This window comes from Scomber japonicus, chromosome 19, assembly GCF_027409825.1.
Source record: "Scomber japonicus isolate fScoJap1 chromosome 19, fScoJap1.pri, whole genome shotgun sequence".
NCBI lineage: Eukaryota > Metazoa > Chordata > Actinopteri > Scombriformes > Scombridae > Scomber > Scomber japonicus.
The window spans coordinates 4,163,866-4,179,299 of record NC_070596.1 but is presented as its reverse complement, the minus strand read 5'-3'; the positions used below and the strand labels follow the sequence as shown (position 1 = coordinate 4,179,299).

General features: G+C 43.6%; 1 protein-coding gene across 1 annotated transcript; it reads left to right on the top strand.

Moving 5' to 3' along the window:
- The first annotated feature begins 4,018 nt into the window (after positions 1–4,018).
- LOC128380648 (uncharacterized) lies at positions 4,019–7,612 on the top strand. The gene has a single exon (XM_053340519.1). It carries the CDS (start codon positions 4,019–4,021, stop codon positions 7,610–7,612), a length of 3,594 nt encoding a protein of 1,197 aa, XP_053196494.1.
- Positions 7,613–15,434: the final 7,822 nt, after the last annotated feature.

Here is a 15,434-nt window from a genome sequence, read left to right as displayed (position 1 = left end):
CAGGGATACTATAAGTCAGACCCAGAGCTCTGTAATATTGCACATTCTACTGGTGTTAAAATAAAACTGATTGTTTTGAACTAAAATGCTTCTCCTTATATTTCATTAAAAGAATACGCGAGGACAAACCGACAAACTCCTCAACAAAATGGTGACCCCGACGCGATGAAAAAGGAGAATTAGAAGGTGTGAAGGTGTGTTCCAGAACAACGGACGAGCAGCGCGAGTGACAGCAAAACTTCGTTGGCCAACGAAAAAAAAACTAAGGTAAGCAGACACCTGTTATAACAAAGTTCTGCAATTGGCAACAACTAAATTTGTTTTGAAGTCACTTGTGAGTAGTTCGTCCTAGAATAGTGTAAAACCAGTAAAGTGTGCAAGCATAGGTTTGCGGCTCCCATAAGGAGTGCGTGTAAGGGAACTCGCGGCAGCGAGCAAGCCCGAGGGGTGATTTCCCCGTGGCGGTTAGAGTCCCCACGAAAGCAGTAAAAACAGGTTAAGGTTTAGAGCCCTTTGTCCGTTAAGTCGGCATAAAAGCAGCAACCTCTTAGGTTTAGGTTTCGAGCCCCTTGTCCGTTAAGTCGGCATAAAAGCAGCAACCTCTTAGGTTTAGGTTTCGAGCCCCTTGTCCGTTAAGTCGGCATAAAAGCAGCAACCTAGTGTAAATAAAAGTAGCGCTACATGTATAAAATGTCTATGTATATTGTGTGAATAACAAAGGAGGGAAATTGTGTGGGAGGTTTTTCAGTCACCGAGCTTTTCGTGAGATTCTCTGACATCTCGCTCGGAGGCTGCTCTGTGGGGAAAAGGGTGGTTGGATACGGGGAAAGTGTGTCTAAAAAGTTTTCGTGTAAAGCCTGGGATAGGACCCCCAGAGTGAGACCGGACTGAGGTTAGCTCAGCCTAGAAGCTTGTCTCACTGGGCAATGTTTTGCACGAAATAACTGACCAAGAGGAGTCATTCACACTGAACCTGTATGTGTTGTAATTATTATCTCTAATTTGTGCAGTAGTACGAAAACAGAAAAAGTGTGTTAACATGGACGGAGAGTTTGTGAGAGAGTGTGAAGAGTACGGGGGCTGTGCTCCGGACTCACTTGAAGGACAGTGGAAGTTGATAAGACAGCAGCTAGCTAGTGGATTTTCTTGCAAAAAGAGAGATAAGAGACTGAAAGAAGTGGATAGTATTTGGTCTTGGCTCAAGGAGCAAGGTCACATGCCTAGGGAGTTAGAGAAGACGCCATTGTTGTCATATCTGGCTAGGACAGAGAGGACTCTGCTAGCGGAAGTGAATGAGCACAGGACGAAGCAGCCAGGCAAGTTTGGGGTTAAAAAGAAGTGGGAGAGAGAGTTACAGGAGAAAGAAGATAAGCGAGCAGTAGTTCATAGTATGACTCTTGCCTGTATGGCAGTGAATAATTATTTGAACAGAGAAAAAATAAACACTCCGACTCAGACTGTGACTAAAAGTGGCCCACCAGAAGACGCAGTAGCAAAACCACTGTACCCAGACTTGACCCCACTTACCACAGTTGTGACAATCTCGACCCCTTCTCCTCCGCCTAAATATACAGAAAAATCTCAGAGCGTCATACAGGCCCCATTAATGGAGGTTTTAGGAGGAGTGCTTGATATTGAGCAGACTGAAGCTGCAGGGAAACAGTTAGATGACATGAGGAAGTCAATGGACAAGCAGAGAGAACAGTTTCATAAGGAGAAAGAAGTTACAGCAAGAAGGATATTAGATCTAGAACGATCATTGATTGACTTAAACAGGACTGAACCGCAGGCTCCTAGCAACCCCATGCCCCGTAGTGATCCATTTGATAACCCACTCTTGCGCATGCAAACCTCCACTCCAAAAATTGTAAAACCAAAAACTAAAACTCCGACAGGGACAGAGAAGCAGGGGGAAGTGTGGCCTAGTACTGAACCATTTGCTGACAGGCAACAAAGATGCAAGGTGCAGTTTGCCACACAGGGTGCAGACAGCGGTAGAAAAGAAGAGGAAGGGTCAGATGAGGAAGACAGGCAGTCACAGTGGAGCAGAGAGGAGGACGAGAGGGAAGATCTGCACAGATATGGGGAGGAAGAACTAGAGGAAGGAGATTGTGGAGGGGGAGAAGTAGCGTGTACCTTTAGGGGGGTGATGAGCTATACCGACCTTCACAGGGATAGATTCGAGAGTGAGCAGAAGCACAAGATAGCTGAGATGAAGGCTAGAGCAGAAGCTGCAGAGAGAGTTGAGTTCCCCATATCTAGTCGCACACGAACCCAGACACAGACAAAGTTAAAAACACATCACCCCAACCTGTTGCAAGCTACACCTAAAGCTCCACCTGCAGCAGGGAATTTCCCTCTGCTAACTAAGGGGAACGGGAGCACAGTTTATCAGCCGTTCTCATTCACAGATATGAACTGCATTTTAGAGAAAATGCCTGCACCTGCTGAGGGAGGGAATAAGTGGATGAGCAAATTAGATCAATTGACACAGGGAAAAACTTTAGCCATGGGAGATTGGAGGGCTTTAATTGGCCGCCAGATCCCCGCCCATTCCAGACAACAAATTGAGATGAATGCTGGTACATACGGGTTGGGGGATGAAGCTAATTTTCTCCTGCACTCCACCTCAGTAGGTGGTGCAATGCGGGACATGTATCCAGTGCCAGAGGGAGCCTTACACTCCCTAACCTTTAGCAGAAAAGATAATGAGAGCATGCCAGAGTTTCTAATGAGATGCACTGAAATTTGGCTAAATGTGGCAGGGGCTCTCCCCAGCCACGACGCACTGCAAACATCTTTGTTCCGAAAAGCTATCTTAGACTGTATGCCTAAATCAGTACAAACACAGATGGCAGCAAATCCAGACTTACAAGGATGCACCACAGTACAGTGGGAAAAGCATCTAGTTCATCATGTGCGGCAAGAGGAAGCAAAGCAAAAAGCGTTGGCTGATGAACAATCTGCTAACACAGCCCAGTTAGTTAAAATGCAACTAACAAATGAGCGTAATAAGCTCAACGAGGGCAAAAAGGGCCCTAAACAGATGGTGCAGCAACCTGTAGAGACTCCACAATCAGGTCCGCAGCAGATAGTGGCCATTCCTGCGCCGGTGTATCCGCCCACGCAGCCTCAGTGGTATCCTGCCCGTTCTCAGCGTAGATCAGGAATAGGGAGGGGAGGATATAGGCCAGGGGGACAGGGACAAGGGAGAGGACAGCAGCAGAGATCCAGGGCGTGCTGGTATTGTCACCAGGAAGGTCACTGGGCTAGAGATTGTCCCACCAATCCAACCCCAGGTTATTATGAACCCCATCATAACCATGGTCCGCCCCCACAAGCTGCACGTCAACATAACCCCCACCAAGCCCCTAATGCGGCTACCGCCCCCAGAGGCAGTCAGCACCCTGCCCTCAGCCCCCACAACGACCCCGATCTCTATCCAACTCCTGAGTGGATAGACCCACCTCATGGACAATGAAGATGCCCAGGAGCCTCTGAGATAGGGCTGGCAGATCCCTATCTTTCAGTCAAAATATTGGAGAGAAATTTGCCGTTTCTCGTGGACTCTGGGGCAAGGTACTCTACACTTAACTGTGGCGTGCCTAATTCCAAAATGACTACAGACACTGTTGAATTAACTGGCTTCTCGGGACAACCTAATCTGCTGCCTTTAACCGCTCCTTTACCTACACTGATAGCTGGACAATGTTTCACTCACAGATATGTATCTTCCCCTCAGTGTCCTGTCAATTTGATGGGAAGAGACTTACTGGTGCGCAGTGGAGCCTCTATTTTGTGCGGCCCTGATGGCCTAGTGGTTACATTTCCTAATGGAAAGTCTTTTAACTGTTCAGTTGGACAGATTCGATCGCATTCCCAGATGTTTTTGGCTCCAGATAACTCACCAGGGGCTGAGGGGCAATGGGCAGACATTTATTGGGGGTTGGTACAGCCTGAAGAGTCAAAAGGGGGTGGGGTGCATTCTCTGTACACCGAATGGAAAACCTGGCTGCACATGTTACATCCGTACGCTCCCCCACCTGATCCTCTCCATGTAACTCTGTTCTATGATCGCGATGAGAATTGGGTGTATCATGAGGCCTTTATGGATGTGGAGGGTAAGGGGTCGGAGGTGACATCCACTTGTTTGTTTGCGGGTCCTGAGGGAGTGGCTGCTGCAGTAACCTTACCCTATGAATTAATAAAAATTTATGAAATGGCTGCTGAAGCAGCCCCGCACATCACTCTGGCTGTACATGCTGACCATCAAGCCAAAGAATTAGGTCCCATGACAAAAAGACTGTTAAAAGTCTCTGATTGGGTTACAACACAGATCCCACAGCTTTCATACTCTGAGTCTGAAAAAGCTTACAAAATCACCAAAACAGCAGTAGATTCTGTTCTACTGGAGCAAAGGCAGATCGAACGATTTCATGGCAGAGAGAAAACTGATCATCCTGACTCCTCTAGTATGCTAGAGGCTCTGCCACCTTCTCTGTGGTCATCAGGACCGACAGATGTTGGATTTTGCTCCACTATTGATCCTATCACTTTTGATGTTAAGCCAGATGCAGGACCTATTTGGTTAAACCAGTATCCCCATAAACAGGTAGCTGAAGAGGGTATTGCAGACACCATTGAGGGTTTGTTAGCTGCTGGTGTGCTAATTGACAGCAGTAGTAATTGGAATACACCTATTCTACCTGTGGAGAAGCAAAACACTGGCAAATTTCGTATGGCTCACGATTTACGCAGCATTAATACCATCATCACCACAGCTACATTGCCAGTACCCAATCCATACATTGCTCTGTCCAGAGTTACTCCCTCTCATCAGTGGTTCACGTGCATTGATTTAGCGAACGCATTTTTCTGCCTTCCCCTTGCCCCAGCCTTAAGACACATTTTCTCATTCACATATCAGGGTCGACAGTTCACATACAGCAGACTCCCACAGGGTTTCATTTTGTCACCAGGGATCTTCAACCATGTGTTGAAGGATCTCCTTGCAGGAGTTGAGCTACCACAGGGCTCTGTGTTAGTACAGTATGTTGATGATCTATTGATAGCTTCCCCCTCACCATCAGTGTGTCTAGCAGCCACAGACGTGGTGTTGCGCAGATTGTTTGAAGTAGGGTTCAAAGTCTCAAAGAAAAAGCTTCAGTGCTGCAGACAGTTGGTTTCCTTCTTGGGTCGTGTTATCTCAGGGAAAGGTACAGGGGTGTCCCCAGCACACAAAGACTCAATCCTACACCACACAAAACCACAAAAGGTCAAAGACATGCTTTCTTTTCTAGGCTTGACAGGATATAGCAGACATTTTGTACCAGCCTATGTTGAACTCACTGCACCACTACGCGCTATGGTTAATTCCAAAGGCATGCGTAACCTCACAGCCACATTAGAATGGGATGAAGTTGCTGAGCGGAGTTTTATAACTCTCAAACAGCTCATGTCAAATGCCATTGCACTGGCTGTGCCAGACTACACACTCCCGTTCTATTTGGATGTTTCTGAAAAACCACGTTCTGTTAACGGAGTGCTTTTTCAGAAAAAGGGGGGTGATAGGAAGATACTGACATATGCAAGCGTCACGCTAGATGCAACAGAGAACAGACAACCACCATGCACAAGACATGCAGCAGGAGTGGCAAAAATTTTGAACAAAACAGCACACATTGTTATGGGACATCCAATAACAGTACTCACCACACATAGTGTAGTGGCATATGTGAACTCACAAGCATTCACTATGACCTCACTAAGACAAACAAGGCTTGAAAAAACCCTAACTGCACCACACATAACATTCACACATGAGGGTATTAACATGGCAGACAATATGGGAGAAGGGGAACCCCATGTATGTGAAGAAAGGGTGCAGAAAGATGTCAGGATAAGATCAGACTTACAGGGAGAGCCAATAGATAGAGCTGAGGAGACATTGTTTACTGACGGCTGTTGTTTCAGACATCCAACAGAAGGTCTGAAAGCAGCATGGGCGGTAGTAAGAACAACACCAGCAGGGTTTGAGACAATACTTTCAGGGAAAGTGAAAGGCAAAGAGTCAGCACAACTAGCAGAGCTACAAGCAATGATAGCAGCATTAGAATGGTCTGAGGGAAAGAGCGTTAACATCTACACAGACTCAGCATATGTTGTAGGAGCAATACATGTGGAACTGAGCCAGTGGATGAGAGCAGGATTTCTCACAGCCTCTAAAACCCCTATCAAACATAAAAAAGACATCAAACGACTGACAGAAGTCTTAATGAAACCCAGACTGATTGCAGTAATTAAATGCAAGGGACATGACAAAACTGACTCACTGACTGCAAAGGGAAATGACGCAGCTGACCAGGCAGCAAAACAGGAAGCAGGATATGGTGTGCAGTACACTATGATACAGTCAGAAAAGACTATACATGATTTGGTACTTTCCCCTTGTCAGGAAGATGTAGTAGGATTAGAACAAGAAAAAGCTTCTCCTCAAGAGAAGAGTGTGTGGATAAATAAAGGAGCCAGAAAGAGTGAGGGAATTTGGAGAGCACCGGATGGGAGGCCAGTACTTCCCCCAGGACTCACCTCAGCTGTGCTCCAGGAAGCACATGGGTTAACTCATTGTGGCAGTACTCAAATGAAACATCACCTGACTCATTGGTGGCATCCTTATCTACCTGCAGCAATTGAAAATCACATCAGAGAGTGCAGCACATGTAAGGCCTATAATGTAAAACCAACTATCAAACCACACCAAGGCAAATTTCCATTACCTCCCCTGCCAGGACAGGAAATCATTATTGATTACACAGACATGTTGATCAATGCTAGAGGGTACAGGTACCTCTTGGTGGCAGTGGATGCATACACTGGCTGGCCTGAGGCTGTACCTACAAAGAAAGAGGATGCACTCACAGTAGTCAAATTCTTACTGAATCAGTACATCCCCACACATGGATTTCCCAAAAAGATAAGATCAGATAACGGCACACATTTCAAGAACAAACACCTACAGGCCGTAGAAGCTCAGCTAGGCCTAAAGCATGCTTTTGGGACTGTATATCATCCCCAGTCTCAGGGCAAAGTTGAAAGGATGAATCAGACCATAAAAGGAAAAATTGGGAAAATCTGTGCAGACAGTAAGCTTAATTGGGTGGATGCTCTACCTATAGCTTTGATGTCAATCAGGAGCTCAGTAAACTCTATTACAGGATTTACACCATATGAACTTATGTGTGGACAACAATTTCCAGGACCTGGAGCTGGTGGTGTAATCTGTAAAACCACTCCATTTCTAGAGTATAAACCGTACTATGACCAGCTCACTGCACTTGTCTCAGTCTTCTCCAAACAGGTTGCTGAGATAAAAGGGGGAGAGGAAAAAGCGCCTCCACCGAGAGACACCAAGTGGGTTCTGCTAAAAGTCTTTAAGCGGAAGTGGTCGGAGCCAAGGTGGACCGGACCATATCAGGTGACAGAGAGGACATCCCACGCTGTTCGGCTGAAGGGCAAGGGAGAGATCTGGTTTCACTGGTCGATGTGCACGGCAACTGATCCACCAACCAGGACCATGGAAGAGATAAGAAAAGACCTAAAAGAGCTGTCTTAGATTGCTAAGAAGTCGAGAGACATTGTTATCATTTTTTATTATTACTTAGCTATTGCCAAAATAGAAAGTGTGAGTCATTAAATGAGAAGGCATAACACATCTTACGTTGAGAGAGGTTCTGCTCAGCTACAAGGATAAGAATAGGACTCCACTAGAAAGAGCTATTTAGCATACTTTTTATTTTTTCCCTTTTAGACCTATGTCAGTCCAATATACTCCTTATCCTCCAAACAACATTCCCATCTGTCAAACTAGAGGAGGACAGGCTTTGATACAGTGGTCTGAACAACAGCATAGAGAGTACATAAAGAGAAATAGACAAGGTCGTGTTCTTTTTGTCTTAATCATATTTTTCATTATTGTGCTTATCATCACTTTAGCATTATATTGGACACACAGATATAGCAAGTAATCATGTGCATTCCCCAAACTAAGTGGGGATGGATTGGTGTGTTTGTTTTGGCTGCTCTGATCATTGCAGCACCTCCACTGTGGTGGGAGTTTCGGCACAGGATGGAAAGAGATCCAGCTGCTCCACCTGAACCACTCACCAACCCAGGCATTCGAGGATCAGGTCCAGCATCCCACACACACGCACATGTAGCTTGCAAGGGAGACACACACTCCACCTCACACCTGAACCGTTCCAGACGCGCTACTCCTGTACAACCAGCTAAAACTAATGATGGGTGCCTAAGAAAGTATGGAGGGATAGAATTGAACTATACAATGGGATCGCGAGTGACATTTCAATTTGATCTATGTAATGTGATTAAATGTGGGAGGTATAAAGCGGGATGGAGAGGGTATAATTTATATCTCTGTGGGGATAGTAAGGTACATGAAGATTGTGTAAAGAGAGACAGCGGGGCTTCCTATTGGTGGGGCGAAAGGGAATGGTGCTCTTGGTGTATGGTGTGGAAATATACTGGATCACGTTGGAGGCCAACATTGTCTTGTGCTAAAGATAAGGGGAAGATCAGCAAGATTGATTTTATTAGAGGTCAACTCCAAGCTGACTCTACGTCCACAAACCCACTGCTTTTGACTATACATGACTTATGGGACGACCCCTTCATGACCAAAAATTACAAAACACCTAAAAAGTTTTATATAATTTTAGGAGTGGATCAATCCGGACCTGACTCCATGGGATTGGTTAAAGTGAACCTCCTCGAGCCTCCACCCAAAAATAAGACCACCACAACGTCCACCAGTGCACCCGAAATTCTCCCCAGCCAAAGCAAAGGAGTGGTAACTATTGATTACAGCAAATTAAGTACTAGAGATATTGTTACGTTAGCAACCGGCTACACTGATAAAAATATGTGGCTGGACTGGATGACTGTTACTGCATCATCAATGAATATGACTAACTGTGTGGCATGCTCATCAGCCAGACCAACCTTATTCACCACTCCAGCTCCACTCTATCCCCAGGAAGACCCAGCAGGTTTCCACTGCATGATGTCTCTCACCATGCAGAAGAACCCACCCGACTGTAGTACTCTGAATGCCATATTCCCAGCGGTAAAGAACTCCACCATCCCACCAGTCTTTACTCCTAGAGAAGGTAATTATACATGTTTTTCCCGTGCAGCAGGTGTATCAATTGGAGACATAAATCCACTCTGGTGTGAGAACACCATCAACATCACCCGTTGGCCTAATGCGACCAAAATGGTCTGGGCCAGGGCTGATCTGTTCTGGTATTGTGGTAGAAATACCCTAAGACTACAATTGCCCACTAATTGGACTGGCACCTGTGCACTAGTGAGATTAGCCATGCCACTCACCCTATTAGGAACCCAATCTAATACAACTACTAACCACAGAGTTAAACGTGCTGCTAATACAGACGCCTTTGATTTTACATCTGAGACCTACATTGACGCAATCGGGGTCCCTAGGGGTGTGCCAGATAAGTATAAATTAGCCAATAATATAGCTTCCGGATTTGAGAGTCTTCCCCTAATTTCTGCTATTTTCCCTGTCACTCCCATAAAGAACGTTGATCGTATCAATTACATCCACTACAATGTGCAGCGTTTGTCCAATGCCACTAGAGATGCTGTAGCAGGGTTATCAGAGCAGTTAGCTGCCACATCCCTGATGACATTGCAGAACAGGATGGCTCTTGACATGTTGTTAGCAGAGAAAGGTGGTGTATGTCACATGTTTGGAGAACAATGTTGTACTTTCATTACTAACAATACAGCCCCTGATGGCTCCGTGACCAGAGCTTTGTCCCACCTGAGAGCCCTCTCTACAGAGATGGCAGAGAACTCAGGAGTGTCCAACCCCATAGCTGATATTCTGGACAAATGGTTCGGTAAATGGAAAGGTGTTTTGGTGTCTGTGTTTGTGTCCCTTGCTGGTATGATGTGTGTGATGGTGCTGATTGGATGCTGTTGTATCCCATGTATAAGATCTCTTTGTAACCGCATTATAATTGCAGCCATTGAAAAGAAGGACTATCCCAACCCCCCTTCTTATCAGATGCCTCTGCTTGCAGCCACTGATGATTCTGCACTGGCCTGTGCAGAGTGGGAAGATGAAGCAGTGTGAAAACAGCTATATTGGTTGATCTCAGTAAAATGAGATCAAAAGGGGGACTTGAAGTTGATGTTTTATTGTTTTTATTATGTTTTATTGTTTTTATTACTAATATTATATGCAAACTTTGAGTGCCACTGGACGGCTGCCTGGATGAATACATGATTTATTTCCAGTGTTCAAAAGTCACCCTGATCATATTCTGGTTTTGATAATTGCACTAACACTAACTAAATAACTTTTACTTTTGCAGTATTCAGTTCATCTTAATAGTCAGTATCAAGTGTGACAGGAGAGGTAAGCAGACAGACACACACAGAGCACAAGGCCGGAGCAACATGCACTACACTACAGCCCTTTACACACATACACTGTGCTAACACACACACACACACACACACACACACCTCTGCATGCATTTGAGCATTATAGTAAGAGTGTCAATATATTGTTGTTATATAAGTTGTAAGTTGTTATATTATTTTCATATAGCCTTGAACTGTTGCATTGTTTAATTTGCTGAGTAGCCTATACGGGAAATGACTGTGATGATTAAAGGGAACTATGTTGCACTAATTAATAAGGGTTTTTATAAGTGATAAGAAGTGAATGCTTGCATTGTCTTAGCCAGAATCACACCACTGTACCAAAAGAAAAACACAAGGTAACTTGAAGTAGAAAAGTACAGGGAGTGAAAAGATGACCTTGAATGTGTTTTCAGCAAGTATGAGAAAGTAGGATGTTTGTCTCTTAACAGTTGCATTTCAGGTTGGGCTCTAAGGCGTCACCACAACGGATGGAGTCAGATATTACGAGGCGAATGAATGACACGTCTTGAGCCAATCAGAAGAGGACGCCGCCTTGCGTTACACCTATTGCTCTGTACGCTTTAAAACACTGGGTCAGGGAAGAGATAGTGAGTCAGACTTTCGTGAACTGATGAACATTCTGTTGCTTGTCAGGGATACTATAAGTCAGACCCAGAGCTCTGTAATATTGCACATTCTACTGGTGTTAAAATAAAACTGATTGTTTTGAACTAAAATGCTTCTCCTTATATTTCATTAAAAGAATACGCGAGGACAAACCGACAATAGACAGATAGATAGATACATCAACAGATAGATAGATAGATAGATAGATAGATAGATAGATAGATAGATACATAGATAGATAGATAGATACATAGATACATAGATAGATAGATAGATAGATAAGATAGATAGATAGATAGATAGATAAGATAGATAGATAGATAGATACATAGATACATAGATAGATAGATAGATAGATAGATAGATAGATACATCGATAGATAGATAGATAGATAGATAGATAGATAGATAGACAGATAGATAGATAGATCAACAGATAGATAGATAGATAGATAGATAGATAGATAGATAGATAGACAGATAGATAGATACATAGATACATAGATAGATAGATAGATAGATAGATAGATAGTTTGATACATAGATAGATAGATAGATAGATAGATAGATAGATACTGGTAAAACAGACAGACAGGTAGAATTAGCCAATCACAAAAAGGTAGGTCAGTTCAGCCAATCACAAAAAAGTAGGTCAGTTTCTGCCCAGCAACAGGTTGCCAAGGTCAGCTAAGGCCCTGCGGTTGCTACGGCGATTTCAGGATCTGCCTTGAAAAATGTCTCAAAATTCTAAGAATTTGGCTTCTGACAAGGTTCCGAACAATTGTAAACTGTGAGAAAACCGTAACTCCTGTCCAAAAACCGAAAACACCGTGAGAGACACAGAAGCCGGCAGATTCTGACAGTGTTTATTTTATTCAGATATTCCTTAAAATGAGCGAGTAAGCTCAGTGTGAACACAGAGTGAGATTCTTTTGAAAAAAGATGACGATTACATTAGGTTTAATGGGCAGCGAGACAGATATTGCCGCCGGTCTCGGACCCCCCGTTTGAATTGTGTGCAGACCCCGCCTGTCAAAGTCACATTTTATGAATCCCAACACCTATGTCTATATTTTGACAAAAAATTATTTGTCTTCTTTTTACGGTTTGGCCGTGAGCTCGAGTTAAAAATAAAAATGAAGGTTATGCATTACTGCTTCTCACACTCTAGCTAACTGCCGCTTCCACTCTAACTTTGACGAAAAAGTGATTTCCACTCCTCGTTTGAATGCTCATAGTTTGAAAATTTTACATTTTATGTAAAAACAGTTCGGTATTTTTCCAGAGAGGACAAGTTTTCCTCCGTTTTAAAGTTTTAATCACGTTTCTACGTGCACGTATGAGCGAGCTACGTGACTCTGAAAAAAGGTGAAAAAAGGTGAAATTTTTGGGGTTTTTCAAAAAATTCCCATTCATTTCCAATGGAGAAATCTCCCGTTTTTTTGGGAATAACTTTGGGAAACTTTGGAATTTCAACACCAAAAGTCATAGCACCCATCCCCCGATCGAGCCGCACGTTTTGATGTATATATTGTCGGGGTTTTCTCAAAGCTGCGGGAGGAGTTACGCGCCGAAAAACGGCGGAAGAAGATGTAAGAATAAGTATGGAGAAGATTAATAGTTGCCTCGGGGCTTTGCCCCGAGGCCTTCCTCTCCAGCTTCTGGAGTGGAAGGCCTCGGAGCTAGAACCCCGTGGCACTAACTAGAAAATTCCAGGGAAATTTTGAGTGCCACGGGGCTACTGCCGGGACGAGTACAGCAGAGAGTAGCACACAGAGCACAAGGCAGTAGGAACATGCACTAACTCTGTGCCCGACACTACAGCATTTGACGCTTAACACATACCCTGTATTAGCACACAACATAGTGTGTACAAACACACACACAAAGACACACACAAAGACACACACATACCTGCCTGGCCTGCATTTGAGCAGTAAGACTGTCAATAACTGACGCTTCCACTCTAACTTTGAAAAAAAAGTGATTTCCACTCCTCGTTTGACTGCTCATACTTTGAAAAGTTTACATGTTATGTAAAAACAGTTTAGTGTTTTGGAGAGAGCACAAGTTGTCCTTCGTTTTAAAGTTTGAATCACATTTCTATGTGCAAGTATAAGAGAGCTAGGTGATTCTGAAAAAAGATGAAATTTTGTGTTCAAAAAGAAATTCCCATTCATTTCCAATGGAGAATCATGCCTATTTTGTTTTGGGAATAACTTTGGGAAAAATAGGAATTTCAACACCAAAAGTCATAGCACCCATCCCCCGATCGAGCCGCACGTTTTGATGTATATATTGTCGGGGTTTTCTCAAAGCTGCGGGAGGAGTTACGCGCCGAAATATGGCAAAAGAGAATTGTAAAGTAAACACTAGAAAATTCCAGGGAAATTTTGAGTGCCACGGGGCTACTGCCGGGATGAGTACAGCAGAGAGTAGCACACAGAGCACAAGGCAGTAGGAACATGCACTAACTCTGTGCCCGACACTACAGCATTTGACGCTTCACACATACCCTGTATTAGCACACAACATAGTGTGTACAAACACTCACACACAAAGACACACACAAAGACACACATATACCTGCCTGGCCTGCATTTGAGCAGTAAGACTGTCAATAACTGACGCTTCCACTCTAACTTTGAAAAAAAAGTGATTTCCACTCCTCGTTTGACTGCTCATAGTTTGAAAAGTTTACATGTTATGTAAAAACAGTTTAGTGTTTTGGAGAGAGCACAAGTTTTCCTTCGTTTTAAAGTTTGAATCACATTTCTATGTGCAAGTATGAGAGAGTGAGAGTGATTCTGAAAAAAGATGAAATTTTGTGTTCAAAAAGAAATTCCCATTCATTTCCAATGGAGAATTATGCCTGTTTTGTTTCGGGAATAACTTTAGGACAAATTGGAATTTCAACACCAAAAGTCATAGCACCCCTCCCCCGATCGAGACGCACGTTTTGATGTATATATTGTTGGGGTTTTCTCAAAGCTGTGGGAGGAGTTACGCGCCGAAATTTGGCAAAAGAGAATTGTAAAGTAAACACTAGAAAATTCCAGGGAAATTTTGAGTGCCACGGGGCTACTGCCGGGATGAGTACAGCAGAGAGTAGCACACAGAGCACAAGGCAGTAGGAACATGCACTAACTCTGTGCCCGACACTACAGCATTTGACGCTTCACACATACCCTGTATTAGCACACAACATAGTGTGTACAAACATTCACACACAAAGACACACACATACCTGCCTGGCCTGCATTTGAGCAGTAAGACTGTCAATAACTAATGCTTCCACTCTAACTTTGAAAAAAAAGTGATTTCCACTCCTCGTTTGAATGCTCATAGTTTGAAAAGTTTACATGTTATGTAAAAACAGTTTAGTGTTTTGGAGAGAGCACAAGTTTTCCTCCGTTTTAAAGTTTGAATCACATTTCTATGTGCAAGTATAAGAGAGCTAGGTGACTCTGAAAAAAGATGAAATTTTGTGTTCAAAAAGAAATTCCCATTCATTTCCAATGGAGAATCATGCCTATTTTGTTTTGGGAATAACTTTGGGAAAAATAGGAATTTCAACACCAAAAGTCATAGCACCCATCCCCCGATCGAGCCGCACGTTTTGATGTATATATTGTCGGGGTTTTCTCAAAGCTGCGGGAGGAGTTACGCGCCGAAATATGGCAAAAGAGAATTGTAAAGTAAACACTAGAAAATTCCAGGGAAATTTTGAGTGCCACGGGGCTACTGCCGGGACGAGTACAGCAGAGAGTAGCAACATGCACTAACTCTATGATGATATAGTGTGTACAAACACACACACACACCATACCTGCCTGGCCTGCATTTGAGCAGTAAGAGTGTCAATAACTGCCGCTTCCACTCTAACTTTGAAGAAAAAGTGACTTCCACTCCTCGTTGGACTGCTCATAGTTTGAAAAGTTTACATGTTATGTAAAAACAGTTTAGTGTTTTGGAGAGAGCACAAGTTTTCCTCCGTTTTAAAGTTTGAATCACATTTCTATGTGCAGGTATGAGAGAGCTAGGTGATTCTGAAAAAAGATGAAATTTTGTGTTCAAAAAGAAATTCCCATTCATTTCCAATGGAGAATCATGCCTATTTTGTTTTGGGAATAACTTTGGGAAAAATAGGAATTTCAACACCAAAAGTCATAGCACCCATCCCCCGATCGAGCCGCACGTTTTGATGTATATATTGTCGGGGTTTTCTCAAAGCTGCGGGAGGAGTTACGCACCGAAATATGGCAAAAGAGAATTGTAAAGTAAACACTAGAAAATTCCAGGGAAATTTTGAGTGCCACGGGGCTACTGCC